This window comes from Montipora capricornis, chromosome 9 (genome assembly GCF_036669925.1).
Source record: "Montipora capricornis isolate CH-2021 chromosome 9, ASM3666992v2, whole genome shotgun sequence".
Taxonomy (NCBI): domain Eukaryota; kingdom Metazoa; phylum Cnidaria; class Anthozoa; order Scleractinia; family Acroporidae; genus Montipora; species Montipora capricornis.
The window spans coordinates 33514194-33534610 of record NC_090891.1 but is presented as its reverse complement, the minus strand read 5'-3'; the positions used below and the strand labels follow the sequence as shown (position 1 = coordinate 33534610).

General features: G+C 38.5%; 2 protein-coding genes across 2 annotated transcripts; one reads left to right on the top strand and one right to left on the bottom strand.

Annotated features, from left to right (window-relative positions):
* Nucleotides 1–3351: 3351 nt before the first annotated feature.
* LOC138016568 (homeobox protein Hox-A9-like) lies at nt 3352–6911 on the top strand. The gene is made up of 2 exons (XM_068863743.1): nt 3352–3684; nt 5631–6911. The coding sequence occupies exons 1-2, from the start codon at nt 3381–3383 to the stop codon at nt 5930–5932; spliced, it is 606 nt and encodes a 201-aa protein (XP_068719844.1). The 5' UTR covers nt 3352–3380; the 3' UTR covers nt 5933–6911.
* Nucleotides 6912–12581: 5670 nt separating this feature from the next.
* On the bottom strand, nt 12582–17350 carry LOC138016361 (histone PARylation factor 1-like). Its single transcript, XM_068863514.1, has 6 exons — nt 17224–17350; nt 16097–16225; nt 14894–15083; nt 14242–14340; nt 13483–13721; nt 12582–12970 (listed from the first exon to the last, which is right to left on the bottom strand). Exons 1-6 carry the CDS (start codon nt 17327–17329, stop codon nt 12666–12668), a joined length of 1068 nt encoding a protein of 355 aa, XP_068719615.1. The 5' UTR covers nt 17330–17350; the 3' UTR covers nt 12582–12665.
* Nucleotides 17351–20417: the final 3067 nt, after the last annotated feature.

The following is a 20417-nucleotide window of genomic DNA, read 5'->3' as shown; positions in this document are numbered from 1 at the left end:
ACCCTGATGAGTGTTCGTTTCCTAGACGCTCACCGAAGAAATTGCGGACTCTGGGGACGAAAATGGGGGTCTATTCCTTAAATTTCATCCAGTCATAAACTAAGCCTTCATTGCAATGAAGAGAATCTCTGGGAACGAGGTTTGCTCAATTTCAGTTGATATCAATTCAACAGTGTTCTCAGGGAAAAAAAAAAGTGTTTTCAACAGGAGTCCACTCTCTCTGGCCTCCCGGGTGCTGAAGTAGCTTTGGTAAGCAAGTTATTACTTGCCACACCGGGTTGGTGTTAGCGTTTTATTGTTATTGTAACATGTTTCATTCTTCCCAAGTCTCCGGCACTGAATTGATTCTTCAATGTTTGATTCTTCAGGTACTTCAGGCGCGTTTTACACGACAGAGGAAAAATGACACGGGTCCGATAAAAAGTGGAACGGCTCCAATCATTTTTGTAAAGAAACAGTGAACTTTTATCCGTTCCGCTACGGGACCGTAGGCGCCTATGGTCCCGTACCGGAACGGATAAAACTTCGCTGTTCCTTTACAAAAATGATTGGAACCGTCCCCCTTTTTATCGGACCCGTGCTATTTTTCCTCTGTCGTGTAAACGCGCCTTTCGTTGTACCTGAAGAAGGCTATAGTCTACTAGTTTGGCCAGCCGAAATACAATACATTACTAAATCAAATCTACGCTGTATCGGCTCTTGCTCAAATTATTTAGTGTCCTCATATAGTTGAAAGAATTTACAAGGATGTGTATGGGAAAAAGGACGCTTTACCACCCACTAACGCTTCAATGATTTTCATACAAATCCTCGTATTTTTCTACGTTTTCAAACCCCTTTGAAATTCTTTCTTGGAAATATGAGTCTGAAAATTTCCAACCTTGCACATTTATTTTCCCTTATTTGACCCATTGTAAAAATAGGAATCTGAACTCTGTTTAATATGTATAGGTAATCACATGAGACCGAGTACTATTAAGGATTAATTGCACGAGTGTTTTAGAAATTTTCCAAAATTGCCAAAACACAAGAGCAATTAATCCTTAATAGTACGAGGACTCATGCGATTACTTGTTTATCAATAAAGGGCAAAATTAACCAACCAGGATCAAGTAATCAAGCCCTCTCTTGATTACCAAAAATGCCCTCGATTAAGAAAAAATGCCCTCTGTCTCAGCCAATCAGCGCTCAGTAATTTTGCGCTTTATTGATAAGGCACGTAATTATGAAAAATTATACTGCAGGTCAAAAGCTTTTCGTTCGTAAACAAAAGTACGGGATTTTCGAGTGTTTAAGTAGTCATAAAATCTTTACCTTCAGTGGTATTTCTCTGCAAATTTGTATTCTGGCGAAGACAAATACGGTCTTTTCATTTCTGGCATTTTATATGTTCACCACTAATCAGTCATGTGACCAGTTTGTTGCAAATGGCCTATTATATGATTGACCGCAAGTGATTGGCTTGTGTTAGTTATCACAAGTTACCAGCCGTTTAGTCGTTCATCATTGTTTAATAAGGTGCTGATTTCACTGTTGAGTAAGATAAGCCGTACTTCTGTAAGATACCGGACGGTAAAATATTTTAATTCGTGACTAACTATTATTTTGTTTAATTTCTTGGACTTAGTGCTGTTGGGCGTGTCTATGCTCATTTTTTGTAACCACGAATTGGACGTTAGAAAAACTGACGTCTTGGAGAAGCCACTCTCCAAATGACAAGTCAAAGACCCTTGGATTTTTAAGGAAACTTCTATAAAAAGATGCAGGATAAAAGAAACTTACGCGTTGTTTTAGAAGGAAGAAATTAAAGTGAAGAAACAGACATAAACATAATTTCTTGTTCACTTGTGGGATTTCCCTGTTCAATAGTTTGGTTGCGTGAAAATACTGTGGAAACAGTGAAAAAAAAAACAGACCTCGCGACTTCCCGATATAAAGGTTAAAGTTGTAAAGAACAGTACACAAACACGGGAATTTTAATCTCAAATTTGAATTTTATAATTAGACAGTCACAAGTGAGATTATCACTAGACGACTTTCTAAGAAATCTACTATTATAGTGAAAAAAACTAAAAGTTTGGGTCGCAGGGGGTACAAAAGACATGTCCTCGTTTCCGAAAAAAGTCGAGGGCACGGTTGGCAGGCGATTGCAGAAATATAAAAGAGTAGAGTGGGTATTTCTACTCCCCACTGGACAGAAACCATCGCATCGCACAAGCGCTTGCAAACCGGAAGAGAGAGAAGGGCTAGAATAGTACCACCAGGCGGATATTGAGGCAAGCTGGCGCGACTCGGTTTCATCGTGTTTTGTGCACCATATTAGAGCCAACAGCAGCAGAGACGGTATTCAGAAGCTTTTTACAGCAGAGATACATCAGTAAGTCACTGTTCATTTCTACAACTGGATGGAAAGTGACACACTCGTCTGTGTAAAGAGTTTCTTGTCGCGGAAAAAACGACTGATCCCAAGGTGGAGAATGCAGTGCGCTCATTATCTTACCACCCCGCCCTCACATCAATTAAGGCTTTGATAAAGAATACGAAACGGCTAAGCTGTGTTAAAATATAAAAAAAGAATCACGCTCTTGATTTCCCGCATTTGTGACCGAGCAGGAAGCGTTGGAATGATATCAAATGAAGCCTTGCTCATCGACATAACTATTTTAGAACATAACTCCTGAGATACAGAAATAAAAGGGTTGTAATAAAGGGTGACCTGAATTTCAAGAAATTTTTCTTTAGCTTGAAAAGCTTTTCCCCTCACCTCATCTGTAATCAATTGCTTCATAAATGTCAAAGAAAATAATTAATGACCTTGCTGTGTTTCACAACGCCTCTCGATAGAAAACCACTCAACTACAAAGATCAAAAGATTCGACACCAGGATGAGGCTCAAAAAAACCTTCGAACAGTCAAATATGAAATCTTGCTATTCTTTTTAAATTCATAAAATGCCATTTTAATGTCGTTTTGTTTCTTCATTCCCTCTTTATAGGAACACGCCCCCCAGAGTTCTTCCTCGAATGAGAACAGTCTTTTAATAGTGTGGGGATTTGACATTATGCGGAAAAATTGTGTGTTTTGCGAAGGAAGGTGTGTCTCTCAGAGCGAGCCCTCAGCTAATTAAATATTGAAGCACTTCTCGAAGCAAAAGAGATAATTATTGTGTTCTCCTGTGGCGGCATTTAGAGTCACTTGACGGGTTATTAACACTTCATTATTTCCAGCGACTTAGGCGAAGTGTGTAATTGGATAACAATGTGTGACACGTGACCAGTGTTACGAAAGAAGATAAAAAGCGGTCGTACCCTAGAATGGCCAGAAGGACAATGAAATGCCATGTACAGAACATGGACCGGCTTATAACCAACGGTTTTCCAATGTGCGCACAGCCCACACTAAGAAGGAACAAGACTTCCTCTCAAGCCTACACCAACGGAACCAGCCCTGCAACAAGTCAGCATACTACAATTCCACGCTACGGCCCAACGTCGTTCGCCCAGCGGTTCCCTCTGGATTGGAATATCCCGTTGTTTCCCGAGCTTTCAAGTAGCTACTGCAACCAAACTCAATCTTATGTCCAAAGCCTAAACTCAGCGCTGCCGTTGCACGAAACAAGGGATCACCAAAGTAGCGAGCAAGCGCTGCAAGAAACAGAATCTTTACTCCACCATAATACCGCAGGTGGGTCAGACACACTCATCCACTAATACCAAACATACTCAAACAAAAAGCTACTCACTATCAACTGGTAATTCTGGGTGGTGACGGAATTTTAATTCATAATATTGTTCTCTGTATATTCCACCCTTAAGAATAACCCTTTTTAAATTGCCGTGCCCTTTGCTCCTGTCGTTAAAAACAGCACAGTCTACTGTCAGCTGAGAGTAAAGAGTTGACTTCTCAGTGCATCGCTATGTAAGAAAATAAACTGGCATTGTATCTACACAGCAGTTTGCTTTCTTGTCGATTTGAGGCCGCAATACCCGTAAGAAGAGAAACGGCTTTTCATGCCTTAGTTAATCATGTGATAGGTTAGACGTTGAACTGTCTAGCACGCTTTATGGACAGAAAACGAACATCTTTTTACTGCAATTCGGAATGTGAGATCACCATGTTCACCACCACGGTTCGACTTGGCTCAGGTAAAAAATCTTACACACAAAAAGAATCGGTTTTACTGCTGCCTTAATGTGGGAGCTGGTGGCCTGATTCAAAGCACCATAACGGTTTTTTGTTTCTTTCTTTAGGATGAGTACAAACGGCACTGATTCCTCCTATTCCGCTGATCATTTTGTGTTGACGTACTTCGTTCTTCCTCCCCAAATTGTTGTAGGGATTTCAGGGGGAACTTGCATTTAACCGACGTCGGAAAGTCTTGCACGTTTTTTGAGTTTCATTTTTTTAGTATCAGTTCAACTTTTTGATGAAATAGAGGAGAACTGAATGGATAATAATATGGGGATTTGTAATGAGACCGATTAGAAACCCTTCTCGAAATCAGTTAACTGAGATGGGTGCCACTCGTTTGCGAGAAAGCGAAACACTGATGCAGGCTATTTACGAACGCAGAAATTTTAGAAATCTACGGTCGAAGGAATACCAACGTAAATTGCTGACGATATTTTAAGCACCTGTGTTAAAAATGATGCCTCAAGAGCTATGGCATAATCACTGAGAAGCTTGATTTCAGACAATCACAGTAGTCACTACAGTTCTTGATGTAAAGATTTATTATAGACGTGATTTATGGGTTTTGGGTTGAATTATCATCGTATATGGTAGATTGATTTATTGTGCGAGGGTTAAACAGTTTAGAATAAACAGAAAACATCTCAATGGCCCGCTAAAGATCCTTGTTAGTACTTAACTACAAGACCGCAAATCCTTCCGTTCAGCAAACGTTCTCCTGTGGATTGCAACATTGCAACTAAAATCGGACGAAGTTGATATCAAAATTCCTTAAATCCTTTTATGAACAGAAGAAAAATTATACGATTTTATTCTTCCAATAGAAAAGAATTTTAAACCAAGATAGATGAGCTACCTCAGTTAGCTTCGGCTCAAGCAAACGGAGCATCATACAAAATGGACGACAAATTGAATTGAAGAACAAGCACATTTTTCACTCTATAAGGAAGTCTTTCCAGTATAAATTTCTTCACTGGCTAAGGACTTTCCTTCAGTAAAAATAAAAGCTGTTAATTAAATTTGTTTGCGTCAAATAGCAGTTATTGGATATTTTTTTTAAGGAACGAGTAATTTCTTTTGGTAAAAGGATAATTAAGGTCCACAACAGATGCGATGTGATAAACAAACCCAACGGACAAACCTTTCTTTTACAGCTTTTGATTTTCATTGGTATTTTAATCCTCAATTGATTTACGATGCGTCAGGAAATTAACCAAACGGATATGGTTTGTCAGGGAAGGTTCTCCTTGCAATTTTATTCGACACCTCCTAAAGATTTTTGACGGGGTACAAAAAGCTTACAGACAAAGCCTCATTGAATCAGTTTTTGAAGTTTCAATTTTTTTGTACTTCTGGTTTTATTCCTCATATTTCCTCCGTAATTATTTTTACGCAGACAAGATCCGGCAGGAAAACTAACTGAAATTATTCTTCAACAGCTGAGGAAAGTCCAAGAGGCCGAGGGAGAGAATCGTGGTCCTCCGCGAAGGTTCGTTCGCGAGCGAGGACAGCATACACCACAAGACAGCAAGTGGAACTAGAAAAAGAGTTTTTATTCAGTCGGTACATTACCAGAGCGCGCAGGATTGAGCTGGCAACGTCTTTAAATCTCTCTGAAAAACACATCAAGATATGGTTTCAAAACAGAAGAATGAAAATGAAGAAAAGTGAAGTATCATTTGAGAGCGCAAAAACCAACCCCACCGAAATCAGGAGAATATACAACATGACGGACGAATGACTCTACCTTGTCGCTTCCATCGGCGCCTTTTACTACTATGCATGCAGTCAGATTTGTATATTTTTAAAGCTTTTTTATAATGTATAGGTCTTTTTTTGTAAGAAAGTTTGTATAGTTCTTGATATACTTTTATTCTGCTATTTATAGCAAGGACTGATAGATATTCCATTAACCTTGGAGTCCATTGCACTTCTCTTCAGTGGCTTAAAGGCTCAATTTTAGTTTTACCAATTTCTATCAAAGCGTTCTTTGTATCCTTAGAGTCAGCGTTCCCACAATAGACGGTCTGGCGTACAAGGATAAAATCGTGCGAGTCACATTTCCGAAATAATTGCCATTGAAAGTCTGTAAGGATGTTAAGACATCAGCACTAAAACAGATTTATCACCCGGAATTTCACATGGTTCATTTTCAACCATTCTTGGCTAACGCATTAATTTTCTTCACTGACGATAGGTTAGGGCTTGAATTTCAGTTATTTAGAACTGGGCTATCGAAATTGTCCTGATGGACAGAGGCCAAGAAAAGCATAAAAAACATTAATGCACCGAAGCTTGTTAACTTTACTCTCGAAACAAAGTAAAAGCGATCACTGACGCAAGTAATAAGTGATCGTACACTTACAAACTAAATTTCAGTACACACTAACATGTTTACAAGTAATAACACTGCGCCCGACCGCACAGGAAGCATCTTTCACTCAGGCCGAGTCCCTTTGACTTCATATATGGCGTCTCACCATCTTTTGGACCCCAAAATACTGCGTGATATTAAAATCCTAGATTCTTGTGACGTACTCTACAATTGCACTTCTTTGCTTGATTCGCACTGCAGTTTTTTGCCTTACCTCTCTTGACACTGCCAACAAAATGTTTTTCAAAGACTTTTGCATCAAGAATTTAATTAGCATTTGTGTATCAATAATCAAGTTAAAGACTGACTTGGAAAACCGACAGATTTCCGTTTCATGGCAAAAATGTGAAATACATTTGTGGCATAAATAAAAACTTCACCATCAAATATCACAAACCGGTGATGAAGAATGTGTTCTTGATCTTGTATTATTTTTGCGTGTAATCACAAAATTAACAACGAAATACGGCTGAAATACCAAGTGGAAAGGAACTTCCGCCCGACCTCAATTCGGAATTTACCCGTCTAGTCCACCCAGGAACCGGATAGGAACATAAACAAAGTAAAGCGAGTCCAGTTCTTTTTAAAACCTCCACGAAAATGTTAACAACTCATTTTTTTGGAAGTATCTTGCAACTCAGGTGAAGGAAGCTATGATCCTCGCAGTTATGAATGCAATTTTAGCAATTGCGTAGAGAAGCCTAAAAATTTCAGGCACCGGGGTTGCCAGTGCGACGCCCTAAACCAACTGAGCTATGAAGACACTGATGTTGGGAGCTCGTCATTTGTGGGTCCTGAGCTTTTCAGGCTTCTCAGCGCAATTGCGAAAATTGCGTTCATAACTAGAAGGATCATTGTTTCACTTGATTTCATATCCGCAGTTCAATATACGATTCATTTCATATATCATTTCGTTTATCTTGCAACTGTTAGATTTGCCGGTTATGTCAGTTCCACACGTCTTTATTGAAATCATTGTCATCCACTTTTATGACATTGAATAGAGGTCTTGTCACGAACTGAATAGCTATTAAAAACAAAAAACGAAAACTCAAGAGCTTTAAATGAAATACGTAACGACGCTTTTAAAATTTACGTTACGATAAGTCTATGGTCACCGATACGAAGAAGAGATACCCACTCATCACTTCCCTATTCCAACTTATTTATTTTTTAATCCCTGCAATCAATTTCATCATAATTGAAAGGCTTAACATATCTTAGGAAATTATGATGTAATTTTATGGAGCAGATAAGCTTTCCCGTGAGTTCAATCCCTATTCAATGTAAACAGCGGATGAAGTTGGCAATTTTTCATGCATGTTAACTTTAACGAGATGGATCAACTTCTTCTCTTCGAGATCTTGAATAACAGCTTGGTTTGTGTGACCAGATCTGAAACGAAGATGTTTCGGCAACTTGCTGATAACCCGGCTATTTCTGAAAACTAATATTTCTTGCTTCAACACAGGCACGAGATAGATGCTCACACTGTCCAATCAGAATGAACGGTGGCCGGCACATTTTATCAACAAAAGAATTTAAATAGATATCTTCCCTTTTTCTTAAGATGAGCCAACGTTTTGACTCCGAATTGCCTAATTTGTGTTTATCAGGGCTAAAAATTTTTTATCGCCACATACAGCGGCATGAACGAGTCTAACCGTCGCCACTCTAAGCTCTCTTTGAACTGATCTGCATCACTCTCTGCAGCAAGTAATTTACTCGACAAGCTATGACAATGGCAATTAATAACTGTCAGCTTTAGACACAACTTATTCACCTTTTGTAGACAGCGTCTAGGACACCATTACGTCCTATCGCTTTTAAGCCTGAGTAAGTAAAAGATGCTAGTGTCACCGCGTTTGGCACCAAGTTTCCTTTCTGTTTTTTGCGTGCACGATGAGATGTTTTTCATTATGCGTTATTTATGCGAGAAGCCAATCTCTCATTACATTCTCAGCCAATGCGCGGACGTGCACGGCTGATTGGCCATTTGATTGACTACGTCTGGTCTGATCAGCTAAAATAACTTTGATTTCCACTCAAAACGGCGGTGGCCACAAGTACAAACAAAAGAAGACTGTGGAAAGGCGATGTTAAATTCACGGGAAGCGTAACTTGCATACCATAGATGCTTGGCAAGCGTTGTTGGGTTGGAAGACTACGAATAAAGAACGCTTAATACTATTTAATTTTATCTCGTTATCTTTACACAACGCGTACGTAATAAAAGAAATCAACATATATTAGTAAAATAAGAATAGAAAATAAACGAAAATTAGAGAACCACGAAACCATTAACAAGAAAAGAAAGAAAAATTGTTGCAAAGAGGAAGACTAGAAAGGAACTGACGAAACATACGAGCTAGTCCACTTTAAAATACATTACAAAAAAAAGCAAATTAAACAAAAAGGAAAAATTCTAGCGTAAAATATTTATAATAAAACATTATACCCATCAGGCCTTTGGACTGTCAGGGTTAAATGTTTAATGGCTGTAATAGTCATTACAGAGTTTTTTAAATGTTGGAAGGCTACAGTCACGTTTTCTCATCTCTTCAGGCAGGTTATTCCATAAATAAGGTATTCGATTAAAGTAGGTGCCCTTGAATAATTCCGTCTTAACGGGGTTTATCTTGAGTTTGTTGCTCGTGTACGACCTCAGCCTTTCGTGCAGAACAGAATTCAAAATATTTACTGGAAGGTAGATTTAAATCCCCATTCTTTAGCTTTAATTCCCTTCGATAAACCAATGGAAGGAGCTTGAGCTTTTGTAGTCGTTGGTTATAGGTCAAGTCAGGTAACAGTAAGCTAGTAGCTCGCCGTTGAACCCCCTCAAGTAGTTTAATTAATGTGACACTCTTTGGGCCCCATATCTCAGAGGCGTATTCCAGTTGAGAGCGCACAAAGGCTAAATATAATGATCTGAAGGTAGGCATAAATTCATCGCTGCTATTTTTTAGTGTGCTTCTTATAAAGCCCAACATCTTATTGGCTTTACTCAATTGACTATAAATGTGCTCTTTAAAGCGAGCATCACTAGTCATCATAATTCCAAGGTCTTTCTGGCTTTGTACTGGTTTCATTTTTTGACCATCCATCTTGTAATCGAAGATACCAAAAGGATAATTTCTTACTTCAGTGCTTCAGTGTCTGTTAGGGGTGAAATTTCCTACTCGTGGCCTTCAATGTGGTGAAAGTACAAGCCGAGAATAGAGTGATCGTCAATACTGACTTCTGCGTAGACGAGATCTTAGCAAAAGCTGGCAGCTGGTGCCGCCTTAAAGCAAAGGGAATCAAATCGTGCACATGAGAATGCTGAGTTACTGATAGTTAGAAGGCAACTTTAAAGAAACTTCTTTTGCTGCGCAAAAAGTAGCCATTGAAAAGCCGTGAGTGCTGTCACCTTTTTCTTTCCTGCTGTCAGACTAGAATTTTATGATTACGATTGATTGTCACATACCGCAAGTATATCCAGATTGGCATTGAACTTAAATGCTCAGTTTGATACAGAACGAAGACGTTTTTGCATAATTCTTATTATTAAATTTTCAACCTCGGTTAATTTAAATGCATTTCTCGTGCTCTGATTGGTTCACTCAATCTCGGCTATCAGCTCATATACCTTAGTTTGACCTTATATGCCAATTGATTGTGCTAAGCGTTGCTAAGCTAAATAATGTTTTCGCCGGAAAGCGCCTTGTTGGCTATTTACCATCTCATATCCAACGCGCGCTCATGGAATAATTGTTAAATACCCGTTACACGATTTCCTGAGAAGTATTTAGGTTTAGGTTTACTTATTAACCACTCAGTGATTTAAACTAGCGAAACATTTGTACATAACTTATTACTAAAACATAACTTATCAAAAATTCTACACGACAGTTTTTTTAAAAATCACAACGTAACGTTAAACGAATAGCCAGTGGTGAGGAGACCTCAGCCAAAGACTTATACAAAGATGTCCCTTCATGATATGAGTAGGTATTTTATTGAAAGAAAGACTAGACGGCTGCAATAAGTACAAAAAGACAGTGAAATTGTTTGGTGGATAGTTGTAGTTATACTTAATTTACGTTCAACATCGAACGGGAAAGAGGAAAATCGTGCAATCGTTTTTTGAAAGTAGCCAGGGTGGGAGAGTTTGAGACAAATGTCGCAAGAGAATTCCAAACCTTGGGGCCCAAATACAAAATGGCAAACCGTTTAATAGTTCGGCAAGGATGTGATCTATGGTACGCAACAGTAAGTAAGTAAGTAAGTAATTTTATTTAAACACATATCGCATGTGAGCGATAGCTCGTTTAAATGCAAATGTGTCATAAAAATTACAATGTAATAATTAAGATAATCTTACATGTACAAGTAATGAGTGCAAAATAAGAAATAAGAATTAAATCAACTGAAATGAATAATAACCTATTACAATAATCAATAATTCAATAAAAGAAAATATTGGTAATTAGACTGTCTATTTGAAAAAATACAGCTGCAGTCATACGATGAAGACAATTGTATGTTTTGTAAGTTCTTCCGAAATGTAGAAAGGGATTCTGACATCCTTATTTTGTCTGGTAGATTGTTCCATTGTTTGCTAGCCTGGTACGTGAAAGAATGTTGCATATAAGATGAGGTTGGTCTTGGAATAACAACCTTAAGATGGCCCCGTAGGCTGTAACCGTTGCTACGCAGGATAAACCTTTCCCGAATGCAGTTCGGTGCCTGGCCATAAATACTTTTGTATACGAGTGTCAGTGCTTGTTCTATGCGTCGGTGTTCCAGGCTTTTAATATGTGCGATGTTAAGTAACTCTTCATAAGCAGTCGATTTAGAGTGATTAAGAAGAATCCTTAAAGCGAATGCGTTGGTTGACTCTAGTTTCGCAGACAGACCTTTACTTAGACCTATGAACAGTGGTGATGCATATTCAAAATGAGGCAGAATAAATGCTTTGTACAATTTAATCATAATATCTAAGGGTATAAATTTACGAATGCGACGAAGAATTGAAACTTTTATGTTCACTTTCCGGCAGATTTCTTTAATATGCGCTTTAAAAGAGAGTGAATTGTCAATGATTACTCCGAGGAGCTTGATCTGTGAAACGTAATCCAGTTCATTACTTTCGATAACAAAGGGCGTTCGTAAAGTTGCTCTGTTAAAGACGATAGATTGAGATTTACTATGATTGATCGCCAGGAAGTTCTTATGGAACCAAGAGACGAGTAAACCAAGGTTTTTTTGTAGGTTTATCTGCAAGGTGGATGGACAAAGGCTTGAAGAGTACCCCGTAGTGTCATCGGCATAAAATCTTAAGGAGCACGAAATATCTGAAAAGTTCGCATCATTCACAGATCTGGGCCCGGGTGTTAAAAAGCCGATTAACGCTACTACCCGATTTAAAATTAACCAAGGAGTTTATTCTCTACTCCCAAATGCTGCTCAACGCTGATATTCGACCAAACTTTACATAAGAAGAAGTCAATCTTGAAAAACAAAAATAGGGAAAACAAAGTTTCACCGAAAAGTTGAAAAAATGAAACAAAAGTTAACGCTAATCCTGGATTAAGTTAATCGGCTTTCGAGCAACGGACCCTGGTGGCATAGTGATGCACTTGCATACCAATTATAAACAAGTTTAGGAAGGAAGAAGGTAGCAAGAGATGGTGATAGGAAAACATAAATTTGGCACTGTGGAGTACATCGACATTAAATATATCTAAAATGTTAAGGTTAGCAAATAACAGTGAAGAGTGAGCACGATGTTCATGATTGGTCAAAGCAGGAACTGCACGTTCTTGAAGGAGATAAGGTGTACTCAAGTTAGTAACATAGGTTGATGATCATGCTGTGTTACAGTAGCTTAGATATGGACATATCATCGTATGATGAATGGATAATTTGGTGTGAGAAGACAACAGATAACCTATCTAATTAAGTCCAGTAACAAAATGAGGAAGGAAAGCCGTGTATGCACGAAGACAGGTCTTGGGAACCCACAAGGAATCAATTTCATCTGCATTCTCCAAAGTGTAAACAGAGCCTATGCCGCAATATGGGCTTCTAATAACTTGTCTGTATCATAATTTGGCAATTAAGATGGAAGCTGGCTTAGCTGTGCTCTAGTTCGATTATTTACATGAATCTCTACAATCTCTGCAAACACATGTCTTTGAAGAAGGTTGTAAGCAAGAGGCATCAATTGCAGGATGGTATTATGAAAACGATCGCTTCCAAAACAAAATAGATCCAGGCCCAACTCGAGTCCCATCCCATAATCACACTCATCATTTGCAAACTGAACCAGTGTCATTTGTTCCTGGAGGTTTTCTGACGCTTGTTCCTTATCTTTGTCACTTTTGTCATCTGTAATCCGCCTCAGGATTTTCTTCAGTTCACCTAAAGTTAGTCAACAGCGTTGCGAATTGAATGAGAATTCACAGTGAAAAATTGAGAAAAGGATCAAGCCAACAAATGTATAAATTGTGAGAGTCGGAAAAAGGTGAACGGATAAAAAATCGATTTATTTTCTCCTCATCGGACGTCTACGTAATTTAAACCGAATCCTGAACTGTGGTCTGATTTTATTAATATTATAATTAATAAATGTGATTTTAATTAACAATTATTGCTTGTCAATCATCAACTAAAGAAATTGAACTGAAAAAAAGAAAAACCGTAAAGGGACCAAAGAAGGTGGGTGGAGCAGCAATTATACTGACCAAAGAGGTCTATCCATAATTTAATGTTTAACTGACTTCTTCAATGCTAGTCTTTGATGCAATGATGTAGTGGAATGCGAAACACTCCTAGTAGTCAGGAGCGATGAGAGGCAGCTGCGTTTGCAGGCTACTTCAATGCAGTCCTGTATCCACCCTTAACTACCTACTAAACAATTTTTCCCAACTCACCATCAGTAAAAGTCAGGGGACGATATCCAACATCATTTGAATCTACAGGGACCACAATTCCAGCTTTGTGAAACGTCTTGGCAACAACCTTCTTATTTCTGGCTTTGATGGCAGGAGTGCTTGTGTTCAGATTATATTTCAACTTTTCTGCATCTGTCACAAGTGAGGCTTGAAGTGCTTTTATTGATTTTAGTTTGGATTTGCCACTTGAGGTCTTCATGAAGTCACCAATAAATTTACTAACAGAAAAACAAAAGAATAAAACCCTGATTGGAAAGTACCAAAGTGCTGCAGTTCACTTCATAGCTTTTTTGTTTGTTCTTTTTTCACAGTAGGTAGCTGTGTTTAAAGGGGCAGACACCAAAATGAGGAAAATGTAATTTCTGCTGTCAGACAAATCGTGAAGTATAGGAGCAGGATAAGAGTAAGACAATAGAGTAGGCCGCGATTTTTGCAGGCAGCCAGCTCCTTTCAACAGCTCTTTTAAGAGCATTTTAAGAGCATAATTCAAGATAACCTTCTGGGATAAAAGTGAGACCCCTTGTAAGCTGAACACAGATAACCTTCACACCAGAAACAATGCTCACATTAAAACCTTGATCAATTATTTCAGGGGAAAAATGTGACAGAATGACAAATATCTAAGTTTAAAACAGCCACGTGTAAAGAGTATCTATCCAGGAATAAAATTTATGAGCTGCATCCAGTATCAGGGAAGTTGGAAAATCCAAGCATGAAAAGTACATCAAGAATCTTTACTTGATTGCTGCAAACAAGTTTTCTCCCAGGACTGTAAATTCACAATTTTTCTCTGCCTGGTTTGAAGCCACAAACACTGGGGGAGTTTTGGGATCATCTCTAGTAAATGAAAAAAAATCATAATAAGGTTGTAAGGTTATCATGATTCCACAGACAATAACAATCATTATGAGATGAATAAAATTTTAGTAAAGTGAAGGTAAATATTTTTCCTGTCATAGGAAGACATCCTGTGCCAAAAATATATTTAACAAATAGATTCCATGTTGCCATGCATCTCTGTTCAGGTAGATCACAGATGACGTCAAAATTTGGTAAGAACAAAAAAGTGGCACACAAGGAGATAGCCGAGTGTGTCACTGATGTTCTTACCACATTTTGACATCTTCTGTGATCTATTACTGAACAGACATACGGCAACATGGAATCTATTTGTTTTATATAATAAGAATTAAACTCTATTCGAATAAAAGCTGATGGTGATGTCAATCGTGCGTCTGTCCTCTAATAGATCATAGGCAAGAACCAATCAAAATGCAAGAATAACTTGGGTTATTATATAAATATTAATATGACAGGTTTACGGATCAGGCTTGTATTACACATTCTTACAAACAAAAGAAAGGGCTGTCAAGACGAAGAATGAAATTACCTGTAGTATCCCAAATGATAACCAGTTTCGTTGTCACCTTTAATTACAGTCATAAATTCAGGAGGATCGTAGAAATATCTCCAGTGCAAATGATATGAGGTGATAATTGACTCATCAACATCATCAAAGGATCCTGATAAAACATCATATGGTCCAACCAGTTGTAAGCCAAGGGATTCATTCAAGGCACCTAAAAGGAAAATAAAACAAAAAGCCTTTTCTCAAACTACTCTCTTTACACACTTGTTTGGTTTAAATTTCCTTTCCAGTTTTCCACAAAAGGAGTGTGAACCATATTGGATAATGTAAATGGTTTGAACCCAGGAGTCATATCATAATTAAGTAAACACTCACCCGGACGATCGTACTTTACTTAATTATGATATTGGATATTATCAAGAAACTGACAAACAAACAACATCATGACTTAAAAGAGATTGAAAATCATGTAATAGCACAGAGCAGCCTATATGTTGAAACATGTGTCACTAAATAAGAATAAAATCAATATATCATTGACACTTGTTTCTGTTAAATGCTAATAATAGTAGTTAGAAGTACCAGGGTATTCTTGCAGTTAATACGAAGAGGCATAAGAATTTTAAAAATTAGGAACTAGGAAAAATGCTTCAACATGACTGAGTTTCTTCTCCTTACCCTTTTGTTACACACACCAATTCCTTGCCAGTAACAGAACATAAATAAAAAACAATCTTTAAAATTATAGATATGACTCTACCTTTTCAATGATACATGTAGCTACATAGAGGGCAAGAAAAAAACTGTAGAAAACCACTTGCCCAGTTGCTTTAATATTACTGGCCAAATGGGAATGCATACAGTATGCATTAAAATGGCAAAAGTTCATCTTCTACATACCATTAATAATATTATTATTATTATTGAATAGACTCAAACAAAAGGTAATGAGCTAACCGATACTTCACTGAGCAAAGTGTTTGGACAGTGCAACCGGTGTCAGCTTAGTCCTTGTCTGTGCTGTTGTTTAGCTGGGGTAAAACAAGATTTATGCAGGAATGACAGCCACATTCCCAGCCACTGACAAGAGCTTCACTTGTCCATTGGCCCGAAAGCTTATACTGTGGTTCCCTTACCACAGGCAGAATTTACTTGCCTTGGCCAATCCAACCTGATTTTTTTTTTCTGCCCCAGAAAAACTAAGTTACACACATATATTCTTACCACAAGGATTTTCTAAGTTAAGCTTCTTGCAAAACTCCCAAAAATCAAAGAAGTCTTCTGGAAGTTCTACTTTGAATCTTTCTGTTAGTTTTTGCTTTTTGAGCAAAATGTTTCCATTGTGATCTTTATCTGCAAAAAATGAAGAGTTATAATGACATAAAAACCAAACTTGTAAACATTGAAATTTGGATGAAATCATCAGACATACTTCACTGAACTTTTATGTCTTTCAACTCTATTCGACTTAAAAACACTTTGCAATGTGGGTGTCAACATCAAGAACTTCAAAGAAATTCAATAAAAAAGAGAATAGTAAACTATTAATATTGACTTGAAACTTTCAAAGGTAAAGTAAAAAGGAAATTATGAAAAATCAGTTGATTTTTTTTCCATTTGTCACCGTTTGAGCTTCAATAACCTCATCCAAAAGGAGATATCTTTTGTTTTGGGGACACTAAAAAAGTGTAAATGACAACTCTTCCCTCTTGTAAATGTCATACAAAAGAATCCAATTTTGTTTCAAAATGCCTGATAAAAAGTATGGGTCCTCATGTTTGTTTTGTAGAAAATCACTTCTACAAAGATCCCATTATAATCCGTACCCCCCGCCCCCTTCCCCCTTCCCACCACTTCCCACTGTGGTACAGAAATCGGCATAAAATAAAAAGGGAAGGAAATGTTCCGACAAAAAATCCGATGAGTAGCAATCTTACTCATCCATACCCCGAGGTCGGATCATAAATGGAACGTCCCCTTTGCTATAGCCTCAACATATATAGAGGTCATAAGCTTTGTACCTGTGGCGGGGACCTTGAGAATGTTGCACAGTATAACATTAGCAGAATAGACTGTTGCCAGTCTGTTTTTCTCTCGTAATTCAGTAGGGGTTATGAGGCGAGACGTTTTGGCTACCACTCAGCCATACCGCCCTTGCCTCGCCAGTCTTCTCTACTGGGCAAACGCCATACTGCCCTTTCGAGTTCGCGATGACTAAGCCTGCTAAGGCTGCGCTCGTCCTAGTGACCCTTAGAGAAAAAACCGGCTGCCAGCAGACTATTAGCAGAATTGTGACAATTACTATAGATTGCGATTTATTCCATGCCTCAACCCTTAAGCTATTATCTTACCAACTTCTTTCACCGTCTGCATTTGCGTGTTGGAATCATCTTTCCGATCCAAGAAGGCCTCGGTCTTCCTCCGCTTTCTCGCTGGTGAACAACCTTTGTCGGCCATTTTAAATCGCTACAACAATGCTTTGCGATCGAAGTTGGCGCGAATTTTCTCTCGTTTCCAAGCTCCTTGCAAAAACGCTTAAATGACGCCTTTCGGATCTCTTCCTAAATAGAAAAAATGACGAAGGAGGTTTTATTACATAGATACTGATGACATAGTGGGATTTTCCTTTTTCTAAAAAATCGTATCTTCACCGCTCGAAGTGAAGGTATTATTTTATCTTTCAGGTGTATAGGTATTGTCATGGCAACTAACACAATTAGCCAATAAAAAGCGAGCTTCCCCTTTCTGGTAAGATATGTCGTAAGATACTTTTGTGCTGTAATAGAATCAAGTGAAGCTATGATCCTCGCAGCTATGAACGCAATTTTAGCAATTGCGTGGAGAAGCCTGAAAAATTCAGGAGGATTTCAACGGGGTTTGAACCCTTGCGACGCTCTAACCAACTGAGCTATGAAGTCACAGATCACGGGAACATTATAACCCACAAATGACCAGCTCCCAACATTAGTGGTGTCGCACCAGTATCGTGAAGTCACGGATTCAAAGCCCGTTGAAGACCTGAATTTTTCAGGCTTCTCTATGCAATGGCTTAAATTGCATTCATAACTGCAAGGATCCTAGCTTCACTTGATTTCATATGCGCCGTTCATTTCAATATATGATTCACTTCATATATATCATTTGATTCGTTGCTGTAATACAATTTAACCTTTTTTATAACTCAATTTGACATTATTTAATATGATTTATTTTTCATAGCACCAATCACTGTTTAGTTTTCACAGCCAATTACATCTAGGCTCAACTGACAGTCGACCAATAACATCACGAATAAGTTGACCAATGACATCTACGACCGGAGTTTTTATGGTATCTACTGACGTTACACAAATCACTTGACTCTGAAGATGAATTCCGCTCAGCTTGTCGAAACGTCAGTCAATAGGGAGCTTAACCAAGTGCGTTTTTGACACGCGGACGGCAACCGGAAGTGAGCTGTTTTCCCTTTTAACTTGTCTTCACACAACCACATTTATATCGCTAAGTATCTTTTCACTATTAGAGACCCTAATTTTAAAAATCTAGAAGATAGGCCGCTATCCTGGCGTGCGAAATATTCACTTCCGTTTGCCGTCTGCGTCTCAAAAAAGCGCGTGCTTAAGCTCCCTAATATCATCTTAAACAGTCCTCCTCAGGACTAAACTTACCCGGGCCATCGTACTTTGCTTAATTATGATATCGTTACATGTTACATAGAATTCTTGTCTTAGCGATTGATGACCACTATTTCCCCATTTTGAAAATGAATAAAATCAGTATCTATCAGGAACCCATTACCCGGAGCCTACAACTCTACTGTGTTCGTGTAACGGCGTTTTCACAGACCGATTTATTTTTAGATTGAATTTCCCACGAATGAGACTCCCACAGGAGCCCGATGACCAATTACAAGAAATTAAGCTGACGTCATAGGGTCATCGAACCGGAACTACCTTTGTTTTTTGACCTAATTCGCGGGAAGGGCTAGTCTAAAAATAAACCTACTTGTGAAAACGCCGTTTCACAGACGCTGTATGGAAGTTGCACGCTCCAGATGGGCTCCTGGTATCTATATAATAAACAGAACCTTAAATGACCACTTGGGGATATGAATTTCATCTTCTCGTGCTGATAGCATCTTGCACTCGTGCGCTGTGCTCACTCGTGAAAGATACTATCAGCACTCAAAGATAAAATTCGCATGCCCGCACCGTGTCATATTCTCTTCAGTGGAAACTCCACTCAAGGGACACCCTCGGAACCAGGACAGGTGTACCCTGGATAGAGGTGCCCCAAAAGAAAGATTCCAGTGTATTTAGTTTTCCTAAAGCCCAACTACTAATCGAATTTCTTCCTTCTCTTAAGTCTTTCATAGTTACTGTCACAGTCCGTCACTGATGCTAAAATTTTCGGCAGGTATCTTATACAGGTCACAGGTCACAGGTCACAGGTCAATGTTTTACCAATACAGAAAGTATCCTAAACATTCATAAAAGCTAACCTTGGGCCTAAATACTTTTGTTTAGGCCTAATTAGGCCAAAGGTTAGTTTTAATGAATGTTTAGGATACCTTTTGTATTGGAAAAACAATGACCTGTGACCTGTACAAGATACCAGCCGAAAATGGTTGCCAGTGTATTTTCTAAATTGTCAAGTTACTAGCATTCTGATTGACTCACTGTTAAAGTGTTGGTTGTGACGAAAAATGGGACGGGTACGCGGGGACAGGGAACAGGGGACAGGGGATGTGGGGACTCGGGGAGGTCGGGACTTAAGGACGCGGAGACTCATTTTCGAAATATAGAATCCCAGAAATAGGAGAACATCCTAACGTAACCTAACCCTACCCCTAAACCCTAACCCAGCTAAGTAAACACCAAAATCTCGAAAGTAATTCTCGCCACCCGTCACAGAGCTCGACTGTGAAACAAAGCAGAAGACCCAATGGCCCATTGCTGAAATTTCACGATGCAGCGTTTGTTGTTGTTGTTGCACAAATACTTGATCCTTATCAATTCTCCTATGTAAATGATGTTTGAATACAGTGCCAATGTCCTTGTTGTTGGCATTGTGACTGCATCTTTCTTGGCGCTTGTTCAACTTGTTACCTTTGATGAAAAATTCGCGTTGTCACCGTTGATATTGTCATGTTCGTCATCACCGAACCAGAAGCTAAGTAACTCTTTACTCCACTGTGTTAAGGCTTGACCAACCTCGTAAATTGGTATATTTTTGTTTTACGAGGGTATCCAATCGACGTTAACTTGAAATTTGCATGCTTAGCTTTCTACTCACTCTTTCATCTGAAACGTGCCACGTGATTTTTTAACGGCTAAAATGTGTTCTGTTCCTTCCTCTAGTACTATCCAGGTATTATCATTCTGCCTTTTAATCATATCCCCATCTTAACGGAAACGGTAAATCAAAATTAAACGAAAAAAACAGGTCAAGTCACATAATAAGTGTCCATAGAAGTCACAATGAAAATGAAACATGCCACATTAATAGGTGTAATTATACGTTAATGATTGTTTTAAGCAACTTC

Excerpts from the sequence above, each read along its gene's own strand:
- LOC138016568 (XM_068863743.1), top strand. The coding sequence starts at position 3,381 with ATGTGCGCACAGCCCACACTAAGAAGGAACAAGACTTCCTCTCAAGCC. Across the intron at positions 3,685-5,630 it reads ACTCCACCATAATACCGCAG|CTGAGGAAAGTCCAAGAGGC; the intron begins GTGGGTCAGACA and ends ATTCTTCAACAG.
- LOC138016361 (XM_068863514.1), bottom strand. The coding sequence starts at position 17,329 with ATGGCCGACAAAGGTTGTTCACCAGCGAGAAAGCGGAGGAAGACCGAG. Across the intron at positions 14,341-14,893 it reads TATCATTTGGGATACTACAG|AGATGATCCCAAAACTCCCC; the intron begins GTAATTTCATTC and ends TTCATTTACTAG. Across the intron at positions 12,971-13,482 it reads TCCCCTGACTTTTACTGATG|GTGAACTGAAGAAAATCCTG; the intron begins GTGAGTTGGGAA and ends GACTAACTTTAG.